This window comes from Pleurodeles waltl, chromosome 4_2 (genome assembly GCF_031143425.1).
Source record: "Pleurodeles waltl isolate 20211129_DDA chromosome 4_2, aPleWal1.hap1.20221129, whole genome shotgun sequence".
Classification (NCBI taxonomy): Eukaryota; Metazoa; Chordata; class Amphibia; order Caudata; family Salamandridae; genus Pleurodeles; species Pleurodeles waltl.
The window spans coordinates 969,442,388-969,461,908 of record NC_090443.1 but is presented as its reverse complement, the minus strand read 5'-3'; the positions used below and the strand labels follow the sequence as shown (position 1 = coordinate 969,461,908).

The 19,521-nt window shown below is 47.0% G+C and overlaps 1 protein-coding gene across 2 annotated transcripts in view; it reads left to right on the top strand.

The window, feature by feature from the left end:
* The window catches only part of KIF2C (kinesin family member 2C), a 752,439-nt gene extending 733,305 nt beyond the window's left edge, over nt 1–19,134 (top strand). For both annotated transcript variants that reach the window (XM_069232808.1, XM_069232807.1), the window contains one exon: nt 17,510–19,134. In XM_069232808.1, coding sequence (XP_069088909.1) covers nt 17,510–17,589 — 80 coding nt within the window. In that variant the 3' untranslated portion in view covers nt 17,590–19,134. The remainder of the gene's footprint in view (nt 1–17,509) is intronic.
* The last annotated feature ends 387 nt before the right edge of the window (nt 19,135–19,521 follow it).

Here is a 19,521-nt window from a genome sequence, read left to right as displayed (position 1 = left end):
AGGCACAGAAGGAGGTGAGCACATACCAGCATCTGGAAAAGTATCTAGTCTGCTGGCTTCCCCTAGATGCTCATACCAGTCCTGCTCTCCTAATCCATACTCTAAAATGTCCTCAGAGGTGAGGAATGGGAGGGGTCTACCTGGCTGATCAAAGTAAGTCTCGGGCACTGATCTGGGCCAAGTCTGTGCTGTTGAAATCTGAATCGGTGTTGTGTGATGTTGTTTCGGCTCCGGATCATCTGGAATGAAGATGGGGCTCCCACCACCGGTGGGCACCAGCAGTGGGGGGGGGGGGGAGTGTCGCCATCAGGCCCAGTGCCAGAGGAGGCCAAATGTGTGGAACTTGCACCTATCTGGATCAGATATCGGATCCTGGGGTCGCCAAGAGCGCAGAAGCTGCCAAACCTGATGGGGCCCCCGCTATTCCCACGGGGTCCGAAGACCCACCAGCGAGGGCAGCCCGCTCAAAGACGAGGCACATGGCTTTGTAGAAGTCTATTTTGAGCGGGGGTCGCTCAAGCTCTCACATAAGGGGAGGGAAGAGATGCGAAGTCAGCTCTGGCAACGGCTCAGCGAAACTGTGCTTGGAACATCTAAGTTCCTGTGGTGGCTCGTTAGCAGACAGGCATGGTGAAGTCGAAGTCCGTTTGGACTTCTTGTGCCTCTTCCCAGAGTACCTTGAGGACCTCGAGTGGGAAGAATAGGACTTGGGGACTCACGCTTCTGGAGTGAGGTGAGAGTCCCTATAAAGATGGTTTCTTCTTGCTTGGTTGGACAGGTCTGCTCTCTACAGGAGTTCTTGATCCTTCTTAGGTACAGGGCAGTCCTCTGAGTCAGCAGAGGTTGCTGGTCCTGCAGGATGCATCACTGGTGCAGGTTCTCTGAAGTTGGAGACAGGCCGGTAGGGCTGGGGCCAAAGCAGTTGTCTTCCTCCTTCTCTGGGGTGCTTTTCAGCTAAGTAGTCCTTCTTTGTAGGTTGTCGGGAATCTTATTTCCTAGGTTCAGGGTCGCCCCTAAATACTAAATTTAGGGGTGTTGGGGATGGAAGGCAGTAGCCAATGGCTACTGTCCCTGAAGGTGGCTACACCCTCTTTGTGCCTCCTCCCTTTTTGGGGGGCAAATCCCTATTCCTATTGGGGTAAATCCTCCAAAACAAGATAGAGTATTTTCTAAGGAGGGTGTCACTTCGGCTCTGGTCACCTTAGGGTTGGACCTGGCTGAGGGAGGGGTTACACCTTGTTTTTCTCATTATCTCCCCGAACTTGCTGTCAAAAGTGGGAGCTGTGTCCTGGGGGTGGGCATCTCCACTAGCTGGAGTGCCCTGGGGTTTTGTAAAACCAGGCTTGAGCCTTTGAGGCTCACTGTCAGGTGTTACATTTCCTGCAGGTGGGAGGTGAGAAGCACTTCCACCCAGGACAGGCTTTGATCCTGGTCAGAGTGCACAAAGGCACTCGCCCCATGTGGCCAGAAACTAGTCTGGAAGTGGCAGGCTGCTAGAGACCGGTCAGCCTAGCACTAGCAATTGGGTTGGCATGCAGTGGGCATCTCTAAGATGCCTTCTGAGTGCATTTTTCAATAAACCCCACACTGGCATCAGTGTGGATTTATTGTGCTGAGAAGTTTGATACCAAACTTCCCAGTATTCAGTGTAGCCATTATGGAACTGTGGAGTTTGTGTTTGACAGACTCCCAGACCATATACTCTTTATGGCTAACCTGCACTTACAATGTCTAAGAATTGGCTTAGACACTGTAGGGGCATAGTGCTCATGCGGCTATGCCCTCACCTGTGGTATAGTGCACCCTGCCTTAGGGTTGTAAGACCTGCAAGAGAGGTGACTTACCTATGCCACAGGCAGTGGGTTGTGGGCATGGCACTCTGAGGGGAGTGCCATGTTGACATAGGATTTTTCTACCCACCAGCACACACAAGCTGTGAGGCAGTGTGCATGTGCTGAGTGAGGGGTCCCCAGGGTGGCATAATATATCCTGCAGCCCTTAGAGACATTCCCTGGCCACAGGGTCCTTCGTACCAGGGGTACCTTTTGCAAGGGACTTAACTGTGTGCCAGGGCTGTACCAATTGTGGAAGCAAAGGTAGTTTTAGGGAAAGAGCACTGGTGCTGGGGTCTGGTTAGCAGGGTCCCAGCACATTTTCAAAGTTGGCGTCAACACTAGGCAAAAAGTGGGGGATAACCATGCCAACAGTGGCACTTTCCTACAGTGACCAACTCTATGTTGGGTATGTTGGAGCAAAGAAAGGTCAGGCAGTGCAAAAGCGAACCATCTTTGCATCAAGATCTGCTACACATTGGCCAAAAAGCAGCCTCCTGAGGGCTTGCGAGCTCATTCTGCCAGGGGCAAAGATGCCACCACTGTGCTAGCTCAGGCCGTACCAGTCTTGGAGATTTGTCAGGCGGCAACGTTTGCAAAACATTACTGCCTGGCCAGTCAGGTACGAAGAGACTGGCACTTTGCCCGTTCAGTCTCACAAGACTTCTTAGTGTAAGAATTATCCGCAGCCCGCCGCCAGGAGGTTATGGCTTGGGTATCTATTCAAGGTAAGGAATCTGCAGCTAGAAGTCTATCAGATGAACAAGTTACTTACCTTCAGTAACGCATTATCCGGAAGACTCTATCTAGCTGCAGATTCCGTACACCCACCCATGCCTCCCTGCTCTGCGGATATGTCTAGTAGGGTTAGGGTTTATCCCTTTCAGGGCCCTAGTTTTACACAAACAAAATGTTGGTTGTATCCTTGACTCTGCGCTTCTGGCGTGGAAGTTTTGTGGATAAAAGAACTGATGTACGAGTGCCGAGGTGGTGCCTTTATAGGTGACTGTGATGTCACAGACTCCTTCAACAACGGTGGCCATGCGACGCGGAGCCAGACGACACACACGGATCTGCACGACACTGCCCGACGGCACAAGCAGGACATTGCTCAGCAAAAAGATTCTGGATTCGAAGCTGACGCCAGTGAACTCAAAGGTAAGAAATCTGCAGCTAGATAGTCTCTACCAGATAATGCGTTACCGAAGGTAAGTAACTTGTTCTTCATGTCCATAGGGCTGGGCACTAGTCCGTTGAGTACCCCAGGAGTTCCTTGTTTGAAATTGGTCCACAGACCCACCTCCGGAGATGGTATTGCTTGGGTATCTTTACTAAGTTAAGGAATATGTGGCTAGAACTCTATCAGATGGACGTGTTACTTATTTTTGGTAAAGCCTCATCTGGTAGAGACAATCTAGCTGCAGATTCCTTATCGACCCACCCATCTGTAGTGCTTCTGCTCTTATCTAGTTTTAAGCACTAACATAACACACCAGAAATGCACTTCTGAGTTCAAAGAAGACTTTTATTGTTGTTAATTCTTCCCCAAGTAAATGACGGATTAGTAGATTTCAAACACACGTCAATGCACAGTTTGCAATATACACAGCAGGTTATATTTATAAGATATTGAATGCAAAGCAAAACAAATACTTCACCGTGTGGGAAACTATTTACAGCTTCATCTTTCTAGGGTCTGCAAGCTGATGACTCCCTGTCAGCTGCGAGAAAGAGATTCATCTACCCACACGGGATGCTGGCAACTGGCGCCTAGTTCCAGCACGAAGTCAGGCAGATTCGAATCTGAATCTCTGCAGCCTGTGACATTCGTTACAAAGGTGTGCCCCCTCCTCTCAGACTCTGAAAAACTACACAAGCCTTTGGAGACTGGCCAGGTCTCCGAGACTACTCCTCTTCCCAAGCTCAAGCAGAGAGAAAAACAACCAGTGTACCCTCTCTTATCATGTCTAGTCTACTGTGAGAAAAACATCTTGGTTCATCTTGTGCAAAAACACAGCTTGGAAAAATACAGCTTGGATTCTCAACTGCAAGATCTAACTCCACGTTAAAGGCAGTAGGCAGCTAACCTAAATATCAAATGCAATGTCTGTCATGTCAAAGCCAATAGGCAGCTGAGCTGAATATAAAATGCAATGTATAATATCATGTCAAAGCCAATAGGCAGCTGAGCTGAATACAAAATGCAATGTATAATATCATGTCAAAGCCAATAGGCAACTGAGCTGAATACAAAATGCAATATATAATATGTCAAAGCCAATAGGCAGTTAAGCTGAATACAAAATGCAATATATACTATCATGTCAAAGCCAATAGGCAGAATATCTAATAGCATGTCAAAGTCAATAGGCAGCTAAACTGAATACATCATGTCAAAGCCAATAGGAATGCAATGTCAAAGCCAATAGGCGGCTAGACTGGATACAGCATATCAATGCCAATAGGCAGAATACAGAATGTAATGGCTAATGCAATGTCAAAGCCAATAGGCAGAATACAGACTAATGCAATGTCAAAGCCCATAGGCAGAATACAGAATGTAATGACTAATGCAATGTCAAAACCAATAGGCGGCTCAACTGAACAAAACATACAATGTGCTACTGGTGAACATTGAGCAACTAATATGCGCAGTGGTGAAACACAAAGTCATTGGTCAAACAAAATTAAGCCAATAGGCAGAACATTCCGCCCTTTGACCAATGAATTTTTGTTTCACATATCTCTTGTTTCAAACAAAAACAAAAAAACATCGGCACACAAAAAAAAAAACATTATCAGCAAGTCACATTTGAATGATCAAAGCAATCCCTGTAAAGCAATAGAAGTGAATTAACACATTGATCTCATAACCTTTCACATCAGATACATCTACACAGAAAAGACTGAGCAATTTGTACTCGGAGTGTCTCTAATTCAACAGTGTTAGCAATTTGATGTAGCATGAGTTCTACTCATGTAAAGGTGCACGGTCCACCTGAAAGGTTTGCTGGAAGATAAGCAAAAGTCAGAGTTCCATACGAGAAGGGAAAAAAAAAAAAAACACAGCTTAGTTCCAGTGGAAGAATGCAATCAAACAAGTTGAACTTGAACTGAAGGCGCAGTTTGCGCAAAATGGATCCATGGTGTTGGCACTTTACTCAGCCAGGTTCAGGTTGGGGGTTCGGTCCCTTCCCCGACCCCACACGCACACACCGGAAGGGGGACCACACAGCACACTCAGGGACAGTGGCGAAACGTGGTAGGATCTGCAAAAGAAACAAGTATGACTTTTCTTGCAAATAACATTTTTCATTTAAACTGCACCCTTCCTCTTTCTTTCCCTGTTTTATAATCAGCAGGATGTTTTTGGGGCCCTTTATTATGATTTCTGCAGGTTCTGGAGGGTCACTAGGGGCTTCAGCCCACACATCAGCACTGAGGTTTTTATCTGCTGCGCCACAGCTTCCCTTTTCTTGCACTGTCAGAAGGGCTGGGGCAGACTCATTCTTTACCAAACCTCCATTCACTGCACTTTTGTCAATTTGGGCCATTCTGTCTCCAATTTGTATGAATGAACCAGATTCCTTTCTAGTTATCAGCATAATTTCGATTTTTCCTTGGTAATTTGCCACAATCACTCTCCCTAAAACCTGATCACTTTGCCATTTCTGTCCTGGTAACTTTCCTCTCCCCAACTGCTCTGTGACTGCTTGCATAACAGATTGCTTTTGTGTGTGCTGCACAGTTTTGCTCAAATCTAGGGGAATGTGCATCTCTCTCATCTCTGCCCACCTGTAAGTGGCTTTTTCTCTCAGCTATTCACATTTCAGGGGCACCCACTTAGCCATCCCCACTAAGGCAGAATTCTGGGTGTACACTTCTCTCTCTGCATTTTTCTCATTAACATCTGCAAGGTAATTGAACCAGTTAGGTGCAAGCCATGTGGAAAAACAAACAGCTAAAACATTAGCAATGAACCAAAAATCAGCATAAAAATGACACATCTCACGTAGCTCTTGCTTTAAAATCTGACACACATTATACAACGCTGTTCCTTCTTCTGTGCCAGAAAACATTTCAGTCAATAAATCATTAGTAAAACAAACATGCTTCTTATCTTCAGTGGACAGGAGTTCAAATGGTGCACTCAACTTCACTGGTGACTCTTTTACCTGTGGTACTCTAGCCCTGTCTTGCAAGTACCAGATCCATTGTATGATTCTAGCTAGGGGCACTATTTTCTTTCCTTGTTCTTGAATTACATGTACATCAGTATTTTCCTCTTGCACTGCGCAGAAACCTAAAGTCTGCATTATTTCATTTGCCAAATCACAAGCGCGCAGCTGCATATTATTTTTCACAGTGACCATATACCAAAGTGTTAGGATTTAACTCAGATGAGGGCTATTCTGTTTCCAAAAATCAAACAAGCTAATGAAAGTCGGTGTCTCTTGCTCTAAAATCTTTCGTTTTACTTAATTCTGCAACGGTAACTCGTAAATCGCATTCTGAGCTCTCTCGGCCGTGTTATCAGTTAAGGAATGCATTTTGGCTGCCGAAAACCCTGGCTCACAAGGCTCAAAGCAGCTCGGAGCTGTCTTAACCCCCTCATTACTGGAATGGGAAAAGAAAGATTCTTCTAAAACAGCATTTTTATAACTTTCAGTCTGGCTAATTTGCTCACATAAATTCCTATTTTCATGTTCCAACTGCCTACATTTCTCCTGCATTTCTCTGTAAGCAGATAAAGGTATCCAGACCTTTCTGTCATCATTACTTCCAAAAGACACATTTTCTAAATATGTACAACAGAAATTATTTCTCAAAGCACTATCAGGCAGTTTAGCTACACATGCATTTTCAAACATGGTCTGCCGTGCTTCTGTGATTCTCCAAACAACAAAACAATTTCTGTAATTCTCCAAACCACAAAAACAATTACACTTTTAAAGTGTGCACGTAGAAATCTATCAATTCGTCATACCCCTAATCAACTCTTAATGATCGGCCCCACTTCTGATGGATACAACTACCTGTGGATTCCTCACCTAATGAATACTCCCATGGCGCCAGCATTCGACGGAAATCTTCTTCCTAGTCTCTGCACGTCGACGAGGACGTCACTCTAGCCCACGCGACGCCGTCTGACGTCATACAGGCAATAAGAGGTCCTCGACGATGTGCCGACGTCAGTTCCCTTTTTTCCGTGCATTCGAAACGGTTATCTTCGAGGGAGCAACTGTTACTTTCGTGGTTACAGTGTATTTTTTGCTGCGTAGTCCTTCGCTGCAGTAATAATGTCGCAGAGAAAGTCGGGTTTTAAGCCTTGTCGTGAGTGTGGGGGCAAGATGTCAGTTACAGATCCTCACTCTGACTGTCTTTGGTGTTTAAGCTCCGACCACGACGTCTCGACTTGCGATTCATGTCAGCACATGAATCCAAAGGCCCTCAAGGAACGTGAGGCGAAGTTGTTTATGGCGAAGTCGAAGAAAGAAAAACATCATAAGAAGTCTTCTTCGCCAAGGCATCGGCGTCATCGAGACTCCCGGCGCCGTAGAGAATCACGGCGCCATTCGAGCAAGGAGACTCGTTCCAGGTCTTCGGATCGGCGCCGGAGGACTTGGGAGGTCAGTCCCACGGTCACGCCGCATCCATCGACGCCGTTGCCCTCTCCGGCGTCACCGTCTTCACCTGGACAGGCGTCGGTGATTGAAGTGGTGCAGCCTCTGGTGTTGTCCCCGGCGTCGAGGCCGGCGTCGGGGTCGCCTTCGATACAGGCACCCCAGTATCCGGCTTTTCCCACCCCTGGAGCCGATAGTACCGCATTCCTAAATGCGATGTATACCATCTTCCAACAGATGGCTCCAGGGGGTGCTCCGGCTGGCCCTTTGGCCTTTTCATTTGGTGATCCTGCGCCTCTACGGCCGGCACCCTTTATGCCCTTTCTCCCTTTTGGGAATGTGGGCTTGGCGCCGGTGGCCGCTCCGGTGGGATTGGCCCCGGAGATTTCCATCCGGTCGACGTCGGGATTTCGTCCTGTGACTCCGGTGGGTCCATCCGCTCAGAGTGCTCTTTCATCGGCGCCGAAGTTACCTGTGGCGCCGGACGCGGCGTCGGTGGCTTCTGAAGATCGGCGCCGATCTTCGGCATCGGCGGAGGCATTGTCGACTCCGCGTATCGAGCAGAGGCTTCATTCGAGGAGACGTGCTCTCCGTTTATTAGAGGAGCAGGAGTACCAACGAGTCCTGGAAGAAGGAGAACTAGAGGACTCGGTTGATGGACTGCATGGTCTAGATACAGCCAGTGGGCTGGACACTTCCCCTGAGTGGGATCTTTCGTCTCCAGGGGAATACACTGAGTAGGCTGCTTCCTTTCACGCAGTGGTACGGAAGGCAGCTAGTTTTCTGGACCTGCCTTTGCCGGTGGCAGAGACAAAACAGAACCTTCTGACAGAGGTGCTTCATCCGGCCTCAGCTGCGGCAGAGCCTCTATTGCCCTTTAATGACGCTTTGCTGGATCCGGTGCTAGAGGTGTGGAAGAGACCAGTATCTTCCCCAGCGGTTCATAGAGCCGTAGCCAGGAGGTATTGAGCTGCACCAACTGACCCTGGCTTTCTTTCTAGGCACCCTACACCGGAGAGCTTGGTGGTGCAGGCCTCCTGTTCATCCAAATCAGCGCCTGGTTCTTTCCCGACGGTGCCTGGGGATAGAGACTCGAAGAAACTGGATGCGCAGTCCAAGAAAATCTTTTCGTCCTGCAGTCTGGCGTTGAAGGCCACCAACGCAACTTGTATCCTGGGGAGATATGTTCATGCTCTTATGGAGGACATTTCCTCATCATTTACGGAGCTTCCCCAGGGTCTTTTGGATGTTGTTTCAGATGCCCAGGCTGCTGCGACCCAGATTATTCAGGCTGGGCTGGATACGACCGACTCGGTGGCCAGAGCAATGGGCACGACTGTGGTGGCAAGGAGACAGGCCTGGCTCCGTAATTCGGGGTTTTCTGCAGATGTGCAGTCAACCCTATTGGATCTCCCTTTTGATGGGGACAAGCTGTTTGGCGCCAAGGCAGATTCGGCCTTGGAACGTTTTAAGGAGAGCAGGGCCACAGCCAAATCGCTAGGACTCCAAGCTCCTTCTTCCTCTGCCTCTTCCAGGATTTTCAGGAGGTTTCGGGGATTTGGGCGTGGCTCTTCCTCCTCTTCCTTTCGGGGGAGATTCCAGCAACCTGCCTCTTCCCATCCCTATAGATCTTTTAGAGGGAGAGGGAGGGCCCGCACCAGAGGAGCCTCTCAGCAGCACTCTGCCTCTTCCTCGTCCTCTGGAGGGGTGCAGCAGGGAAAGCAGCCTTAGGCTTCCACCATTTCCCACTCACTTCTCTCCTGTAGGGGGAAGATTACAGCATTTTCTCCGCAAGTGGAAGACTATTACAACGGACACTTGGGTTCTCAGTATTGTGGGAAAAGGCTACACCCTTCCCTTTCGGGAGTTCCCGCCCCTCATCCCGCCCCGCCCATCTTATTGTTCAGAAGAACACCTCCTGTTGCTAGAACAGGAGGTACAAGTCCTCCTTTCAAAGGGCGCGGTAGAGTTGGTCCCAGAGCAGGAAAGGGGTCGAGGTTGTTACTCAAGGTATTTCCTGATTCCCAAGAAGGATGGTCGGTTGAGACCAATCCTGGACCTGAGGATCTTGAATTGGTTCCTCAAACAGGAAAAGTTCAAGATGCTGACCCTAGCTCAGGTGCTTTGGGCGTTGAACATGGAAGATTGGATGGTGTCTGTCGACTTGCAGGATGCTTACTTTCATATCCCGATACTCAAGTCACACAGGAAGTATCTCCGGTTTATGGTGGGATCGCAGCACTATCAGTTTGCGGTCCTTCCGTTTGTTCTTAGTTCAGCACCTCGAGTCTTCACGAAGGTGATGTCGGTGGTTGCGGCAGAGCTCAGAAGGAAGGGGATAGCAGTATTCCCTTACTTGGACGACTGGTTGATCAAAGCCAAGTCGCCGGAGCTTGTGTCGCATCATCTGCAGTCAACGACTCAGTTGTTGTTCGACCTGGATTTTTCGGTGAACAAGCCCAAATCTCACCTGGAGCCCTCTCAGCGCCTCCTGTTCATAGGGGCAGTACTGGATACAACATTGAGTCGAGCCTTTCCTCCGCCTCAGCGGATTCAAGATATTCAGGAATTGGTTCCAATGTTTCGAAATGGAGCGGTAGTTCCAGTCCTCAAGGTCCTTCGTCTGCTCGGTCTGTTTGCCGCCTGCATTCTGTTGGTCACGCATGCTCGCTGGCACATGAGGGCTCTTCAGTGGTGCCTCCGAAGGCAGTGGTCTCAACACAAAGGAGATCTAGAAGGTGCTGTCAAGATCTCCAGAGATGCTGCTGTGGACTTGAAGTGGTGGATTGCGAGCAACAATCTTTCACAAGGAAAGCCGTTCGCGCAGTCGCCACCAGTGGCCACGGTCATAACGGATGCTTCCACTCTAGGGTGGGGAGCTCATCTGGGGGATCTGGAGATCAAAGGCCTTTGGTCTCCAGAGGAGCAGATGTTTCATATCAATCTGTTAGAGTTACGGGCTGTACGTCTGGCTCTCAAGGCCTTCCTCCCTTCCCTTCGTGGTCAGTCGGTACAGGTCCTGACGGACAATACTACCACGATATGGTACATAAACAAACAGGGAGGAGTAGGGTCGTACCTTCTCTGCAGAGAAGCTCTTGGACTATGGTCTTGGGCAAAGGACCATCAGATTTGCTTGGTAGCAAATCATCTGGCCGGGGTCTTGAATGTACGTGCGGACAGTCTCAGTCGCCAATTCTCGGCCGACCACGAGTGGCGTCTCCATCCAGATCAAGTCCGTTTAATCTTCCAGATGTGGGGGTTTCCTCGGATAGATCTGTTTGCCACTCGGGAGAACGCGCATTGTCCGTTATTCTGCAGCCTCCAGTATCCGATGCAGGGAGCGTTAGGGGACGCGTTTCAAATAACCTGGTGCGGCCAGTTGCTTTACGCGTTTCCTCCCATACCCTTGATTCCTCGAGTATTGAGGAAGATTCGCCAAGACCGGGCGCTAGTCATCGTAATAGCTCCGGATTGGCCAAGGAGGGTGTGGTACTCCGACCTTCTCCAACTCTCAATGTGCCCTCCGCTCCGTCTCCCTTTCAGGGCAGACCTCCTCTCGCAGTCGCAGGTTTTACACCCCAACCTCCAGAGTCTGCACCTACATGCCTGGAGATTGAACGGGGCAACCTGAGTTCCTTCTCTCTCCCGCCTGATGTAGTGGATGTTATATTAGCGGCCAGGCGACACTCCACTAAATCTATCTACGCTAATAGGTGGTCTAAATTTGTTGCGTGGTGTGGAGAGAGGCAGATTGATCCCTTACATGCTCATCTATCGGACGTTTTGTCTTTTGCTCTCTCTCTAGCGCAGAAAGGTTGTGCAGTGGCTACCATTAAGGGTTATTTGTCGGCCTTGTCAGCCTTCATTTGTCTTCCAGACCAACCATTGTTATTTAAATCCCCTATTGTTATCAGATTCTTGAAAGGTCTTCTAAATAAATATCCTCCAAAACCATTCGTTATGCCGCAATGGGATTTGTCCTTGGTCCTGACTTTCTTTATGGGGTCCCCTTTTGAGCCTATGCATTCTTGCCCCTTAAGGTATTTGGTTATAAAAACAGTTTTCCTGGTAGCGATAACATCTGCAAGGAGAGTGAGTGAGTGGCAGGCCTTATCGGTAAAGCCCCCTTATACAACTTTTTATGGGGATAAGGTGGTGTTGAGGACCAAGGCTGTTTCCTCCCGAAGGTTGTTTCACCCTTCCATTTGGCTCAGACAATTTACTTTGTCCACGTTCTATCCTCCGCCTCATCCTTCTAAAGAGGAAGAAAGACTGCACCGTCTGGACCCAAAGAGGGCGTTGAGCTTCTTTATTGATAGAACAAAGGATTTCAGGCTGGAGGATCAGCTGTTCATCGGGTACGTGGGCAAGAGGAGAGGAAAGGCAGTCCACAAGAGAACACTCTCCAGGTGGGTGGTTCTTTGCATTAAAATCTGTTACTCTTTGGCAAAGAAGGACCCTCCTGAGGGCATTAGAGCTCATTCCACCAGAGCTAAGTCGGCCACTTCGGCCTTGGCCAGGGGTGTTCCTGTGGTTGACATCTGCAAGGCTGCAACTTGGTCGTCCCTTCACACTTTTGCGAAACATTACTGTTTGGACTCTGAGGTCAGAAGGGACGGCCATTTTGCACGGTCAGTGCTGCAGGATTTCTTGGTTTGACCATTTAGGCACCCGCCACCGGGCGTGGTACTGCTTTGGGACTCTATTCATTAGGTGAGGAATCCACAGGTAGTTGTATCCATCAGAAGAACGAGTTACTTACCTTCGGTAACGACTTTTCTGGTGGATACATTAGCTACCTGTGGATTCCTCACGGTCCCACCTGCCTCCCCGTTGCCTTTCTGGTCTTACCAAGTAATCCTTGAGTGCGCTCCTCTTGGTCTTCAAGGTTGCAATAGACGTTGTATATATGGATACGTGTGTATTATCTGTATATATATATATATGTATATATCTTTGTGTACATACATGATTTGCATATATTTGTTCGTTATATTAAATTTACAGCTATTCATTGCAATATTGTGTATTTTACAAGGTTATGGGATGTTGCCTTGCTCTTTCATTGCATTGGGTGGTTGTTCTCATGCACGTAAAAAATGTTGGTACTGACGTCGGCACATCGTCGAGGACCTCTTATTGCCTGTATGACGTCAGACGGCGTCGCGTGGGCTAGAGTGACGTCCTCGTCGACGTGCAGAGACTAGGAAGAAGATTTCCGTCGAATGCTGGCGCCATGGGAGTATTCATTAGGTGAGGAATCCACAGGTAGCTAATGTATCCACCAGAAAAGTCGTTACCGAAGGTAAGTAACTCGTTCTTCTGGTACCAATTGTAGTGCTTCTGCTTTTATCTAGTTTTAAGCACTAACATAACACACCAGAAATGCACTTCTGAGTTCAAAGAAGACTTTTATTGTTGTTAATTCTTCCCCAAGTAAATGACGGAGTAGATTTCAAACACACGTCAATGCACAGTTTGCAATATACACAGCAGGTTATATTTATAAGATATTGAATGCAAAGCAAAACAAATACTTCACCGTGTGGGAAACTATTTACAGCTTCATCTTTCTAGGGTCTGCAAGCTGATGACTCCCTGTCAGCTGCGAGAAAGAGATTCATCTACCCACACGGGATGCTGGCAACTGGCGCCTAGTTCCAGCACGAAGTCAGGCAGATTCGAATCTGAATCTCTGCAGCCTGCGACATTCGTTACAAAGGTGTGCCCCCTCCTCTCAGACTCGGGGAAAACTACGCAATCCTTTGGAGACTGGCCAGGTCTCCGAGACTGCTCCTCTTCCCAAGCTCAAGCAGAGAGAAAAACAACCAGTGTACCCTCTCTTATCATGTCTAGTCTACTGTGAGAAAAACATCTTGGTTCATCTTGTGCAAAAACACAGCTTGGAAAAATACAGCTTGGATTCTCAACTGCAAGATCTAACTCCACGTTAAAGGCAATAGGCAGCAAACCTAAATATCAAATGCAATGTCTAATGTCATGTCAAAGCCAATAGGCAGCTGAGCTGAATATAAAATGCAATGTATAATATCATGTCAAAGCCAATAGGCAGCTGAGCTGAATACAAAATGCAATGTATAATATCATGTCAAAGCCAATAGGCAACTGAGCTGAATACAAAATGCAATATATATAATATCATGTCACTGCCAATAGGCAGTTAAGCTGAATACAAAATGCAATGTATAATATGTCAAAGCCAATAGGCAGTTAAGCTGAATACAAAATGCAATATATAATATCACGTCAAAGCCAATAGGCAGAATATCTAATAGCATGTCAAAGTCAATAGGCAGCTAAACTGAATACATCATGTCAAAGCCAATAGGAATGCAATGTCAAAGCCAATAGGCGGCTAGACTGGATACAGCATATCAAAGCCAATAGGCAGAATACAGAATGTAATGGCTAATGCAATGTCAAAGCCAATAGGCAGAATACAGACTAATGCAATGTCAAAGCCCATAGGCAGAATACAGAATGTAATGACTAATGCAATGTCAAAGCCAATAGGCGGCTCAACTGAACAAAACATACAATGTGCTACTGGTGAACATTGAGCAACTAATATGCACAGTGGTGAAACACAGTCATTGGTCAAACAAAATTAAGCCAATAGGCAGAACACCATCCTTCCAACTCAGCAAACGGATTGCTTGGGACGAGGCTATTTTCATTTTAGAGCCCTAGTTTTCCACACCAGTGTTTGAGGTTCTTCATGGATCTCCCCTTCAGGTGTGGAAGGTCCTGAAAAGAAACTGACGTCATTGCCCATAGGTGGCACCTATATGTGCCGTGGATGTCATTTCCGGCTCTGACATACACGGATCCGAATGACACCCCTACCGGTGTGCAGGGGTAGTGCTCATGAAAAATCTTCTGGATCCAGTCTGACGCCTGGGGAAATTCTAAAGTAAGGAATCTGTGAGTAGATATAGCCTCTACCGGATAAGATGTTACCAAAGGTAAGTAACTTGTCCTTCGGGCCTTCCCTCCACCACAATGAGTCCAAGGCATTTGGGTCATGATGCTTAATACTTTTATGTAAACTTTGATACCAAGATCACCAGAATCAGGAGAGTACCTTCTGGGTTATGAATTTCTAGTTTTTAAATGTAGAAAGAGCACTTTTCAGAAAGCTGCAATGCATTCCTATGGAGGAAAACAAAGTCGGCAATCCCGATAGAATACAAAGACTTGTCAGACCAATCTCCTGGTGTTAATGTGAGTAGAGGGCAAGGTCCAAGACAGTACCCACAGCACACTCTCAGCAGCACAGAATGCAAATCATCGTTGGGTGCCCAATGCGTTCCCATGGAGATTGGCCCCTGTGAAAGGAATCTGCAGGTTATTACTGGGTGTCCTATTTGGGTGAGCCACAGAGTGGGCTCAGGTCTGGCAATGCGCGGGGACAGAGGGACACCGATGGTCCTCTTATCCTCGGTCCTGGGCATCCAGATGCAGAGGGTTCCTGGATGTCGGTTATCAATCATTGGTGGCGGGCACCGTAATGTTGGAGGACCCACAGAACAGGCTGCATGCGTGGACTGAGTGACCAGTCTGGGCAAACCAAGTGGGCTTAAGCCTCAAGCCTGGGAAATGCGGTGACACCAGTGGTTATCTTCTTGGTCTGGGTGCAGAGGCCTGGCACTGGAGGCTGTCACAGTTATGGGGGGCCTACGTAAGGAGGCTGCAGGCATCTGTGTGAAGGCTGCAGAGGAGAAACCCACAATGGACTCTACTACTGGAGAGGCTGGTAACCAGGTTGGCACTATTGACCCACTTAAACACAGGCTGGGAGGCTTGGGTGCAGTAGTGCTGTCTGGCGACAGTTCTGCTGGACCCGAATCCTCTTTAGCACTTCTTGGGTGCCTGCAGATGCAGGGTAGCAGTGCCTCCACTCCAAGGGAGTTCTTGCTGATTTGCGGAGCATTGGTAGCTCTCCCAGTTTCTTTGAGGCTGCAGTGTCAGGACAGGTCAGTTGCTCCTCGAGGGTCAGGTGCGGCAGGCCGGCAGGGTTGGCGCTAAGTCTAGTCGTGCTCCTCTGTTCGAGGGGTTCAGCAGACTTCTTGTCCACTTCTTTTGTGTCCAGTGTAGATCTGAGGATCTGGTATTGGGGGTCCCCTAAATTTTCAATTTAGCGGGCGTTATGGCGAGTCAAGGGTAGTAGCCAATGGTCTGTTTACCCTTGTAGTCTCTACACCCTCTAGATCACCACTTCCTGGGGGGAGTGGGCATCACATTGTCCAGAGTTGCTAATTCCACCACATGCAGGATAGTGGAATTTGTCATGTCCACTTCAGGCTGGCCACCCTAGGGGTGTTCCCAGTCTGGAAGTGTTCCGTACCTCCTGCATAGCTAATTTTCTCAGCTGCCCAGGTGCCAGATGGGCCCTGTGGCAGTAGGGTTGGCATCTTCCTTTGAGGAAGGCCAGATTAGCATACCAAAGGTGGAGAGCTTCTTTGAAGCTCTTGCCTTGAAATGCTGCCCATCCTGTGGGGAGGGATGGGTAACACCACAGCCAGGACAGGCTTTTTATGTCTGACCTCTTGAGAGTGGAGACTGTACTCCTGGGAGGTCAGTCTAGTCTTTTGGTGACAGACTGGTCAGAACCGGTCAGTGAGCTCACCAGCAGTTGGTAGTTTTTTCAGGGATCACCTCTAAGGTGCCCTTTGGGTGCATGCATTAATAAGTCCATCACTGGAATCAGTGAGGGTTTATTAGTACAAGATGTTTGATACCAAACATCCCTAAGTTCAAAGAAGCCATCATGTAGCTGGGAAAGTCAAATTGACCACTGTCCAGCATGTATTCAAAATGTCTTCCATGTACACTAACTAAGAATCAACAAATATAGTAGGGGTATATTTGCTCATGCATGTATGCCCTCACTTGTGATATAATGCACCCTGCCTTAGGTCTGAAGGCCTACTATAGGGATGATATACAGATATCACAATCGGTGTTTTAGGGGACGTATCATGTCCTTTTCTCGATTCTGGGAGCACCTTGTCATGCAGCCTGCAATGGCAGTCTGTATAAGGTTGGTGCTGGGTCCCTCGGAGTAGCAGAAGTTTTTCTGCAGCTCTGAGGGAGGGGCCCTCCTCAGGACCCATGCCCTAGATACCAGGGGTACGATTTACTAGGGACCTATAGGGAGCTGAATGGCCTGGTCCCTTTGGGGTCGAGTGACCATGTATCTTGTTTCAGGGAAGGAACTCTAGTACTGGGGACCTGGTTAGCAGGATCCCTTCACACTTCAGTCGAATTTGTATCAAAAGACCACACAAAAAGTGGGGGTTACTGCAACCAGAACCCAGCTTCCTACAATGCTTCTTCGTTGGTCCTGTGGCTCTGAGGGTTTCTGAGCCTCTACACCCTGTCATAGACTGCCAGGTGGCATATTGAAGCTCTACAGTGAAACCCTCCAGATCCAGTCTGGAGCCTGGGGAATTGTCTACAGGTGAGAAGTCTGACTAGCTAAAAAAAAACAAAAAAACGTGTTCTTTTGGAAAACAAAGAATCAGAAGTTGGATGTGGGTGGGTATATTGAGCGAGGTGCCTGTGGGGGGGTAGTAGGAGGGTGATGGATAAAGATGACAGCCTTTTCCAGCAACCGCTGCAATGTAGAAGGTGGCTGCATTGACTGGTATACTAAGTGGTGTAGACCGAGGCTTCCCATAGCAAGGACTGATTATACACCAGACATGAGTAGAATTGTGAAGTAGATAGCAATGTAAAAACGTGTGTTGAGCAGATCTGGTCACATGATTCAAGTATGAAAGTTCTTGCATTTCTTTTTCTGCTCTTTCCCTCTTTCTTTCACTGTTATACTGTTCGGAGACTTGGTCTGCAAGGACAGATAAGTTTTCACACGCTATTAAGATTGTAGGACACATCAATAAGTACACTTATTTAAAAAAAGATAACTTGTTCAAAGCCATAGTATGACCACTGTTGAATTCTTTCTTGTTGTAATTACATATCCATCTGTGAACTTTGCCATAAATCCTTTATTTTCTTCCACAGAAAGCGTGAATGCCTTGCGCCTTGCTATGCAGTTGGAGGAACAGGCCAGCAAACAAATCAGCAAGAGGAGACCACAATAACTCATAATAAAGCATTCATCATAGACTGGTTCCTATCTGTTTATTTTCAGCTGCCCAGAAGTTTGCTTCTTTAGACTTTTTTTGTTTAATGTCCTGTCCATATGTTTTATGTCCCATTTTTCATGTTACCTGGAAGAGGGTATTTTATAAAGTATTTAATTAAACAAAATAAAGCCTAAATGGAGGACCCTAAAGAACATTTCAGCATGTTTGACAATTTAATTTGCACAGGCGTCCTGATTTCGGTGTGTGAAGAATATTTGGTTCCTCTACCTAATTTTTTACCTATTTCTAAAGGATACATTCATTCTTCAGTTCTTGGAGTGGAGCTGTCATTTGTGGTTTGCTAATATATGAAAAACTAAACTCCATCACATTATGGAAGCTTCATCACAGTTACTGTATCTGGGAAAACTTTGGACAATTTAGTATCTTTTTATTTGAGGTTATCTCCCTTCGAACTTGTGCAAAACTTTGAAAAAGCAATCTTTCATTCCCAAGCTTAGCGTTAACTGCTGAATAATTCTTGAATTTCTTTCAGCTGATCATCTCTTCTCCAGTCTCGAAATAAGTTTGGCTTCCCTACTGATTCTTCCTACCCCCCCCCCCCCCCCCCCAGTGCTCTTCATGCCTTTCTATTCCAGCATAGTACCTGTATAGTTTGCAAGAAGTTGAAAACATTTACCATCTGGTGGATTTCATGAACAGTTTCTATGGTAGTCCGTTGTGTACAACATTTCAAGGTAGTAAGTGTAAACCTCAGTCTCATTGTGGCCTGTGGTGGAGCAACGAGGAAAGGACTGTGACATTTGTGTGCTGACACCCTATAAGAACCCTGCCTTTGTGAGAAGCATGGAGGAGCTTGGAGCTTATCTGCCTCCCCTTGCTCTCAACACCCACAAGGCTCAATCTAGAATATTTCATCCCTGGATAGTCATTGGGGGAAAGGGACTTAGCTGTGGTGAGTCAAGATTGGATTGAATGTAAACCAAGCACCTATCTTCTGGTTGCAAGGGTTCCTCCAGTGTCGAGTATGTCTGGTGCAAGCTACTGTGTGTCTGAATAAATGGTATGCTTTTTAATAATTGTGGTATTGATGTTAAGCAGCAACAGTTTATAACAACAAACTGTAAAAAAATATATATATATGTATATGAAATCTTTTTAAATGAAGAAAAAGTAATGCCCGGTTTTGTAGCAATCAAGAACGTGCTAACTTTAAAAAAAAGAAAAGCAAGCCTCTTTAAATAGGTTTAGAATTGTGGATTGTGTTGGACTATATTGTTGTTCTTTTCAGAGGCCTCATCTGTTTGTTAATGAATCAATAACCTGTCCGTGTTACTTGTGTATAGAAGTTCATGCTGTAGCTAAAGTACATCATGATTTTATGCTAAATATACGTCTAAAGTTTGAAAGTGAGTCTGATAATGATCTGCCATTGCATTTTTGGTGGTAGTTTGTATTTTTGTATTAAGCACTGTCTGAATTTGGTTTTCCTATGTGAGAACTTGCTTTGTTTGACTCAATAAATTTATTTACAAACTATCATTGCCTGTCTTTGAAATGTGTGTAGTTTTTAAAGTACTTCTAATAGCAGATTCCTCACCTTAGAACACTTCCTAAGCAACTGACTGGATCTGGAACATCTTGAGCAGTACCCTCTGCGCACAGGTGAGTGGCATCATTCAGCTCCATGTCTGTATTGGAAGTGTTGTCACAGTGCCTATATAGGCACTACCCCTGACGTGGATATCAGTTTTTTGCGGCAACAGCATGGATCCAGAAAGCTACCTCGGTCATTTTTTGGCCAAATTTTGTTGCGAGGAGGGGTGGCAACCATTTTCCAGCATCAACCACTGTCGCTGTCAGTGTGAACCACAAAAGTCACTAAATCAACCTGTGCGTAACCCTCTGGTAGCTTGGCACGAAAGC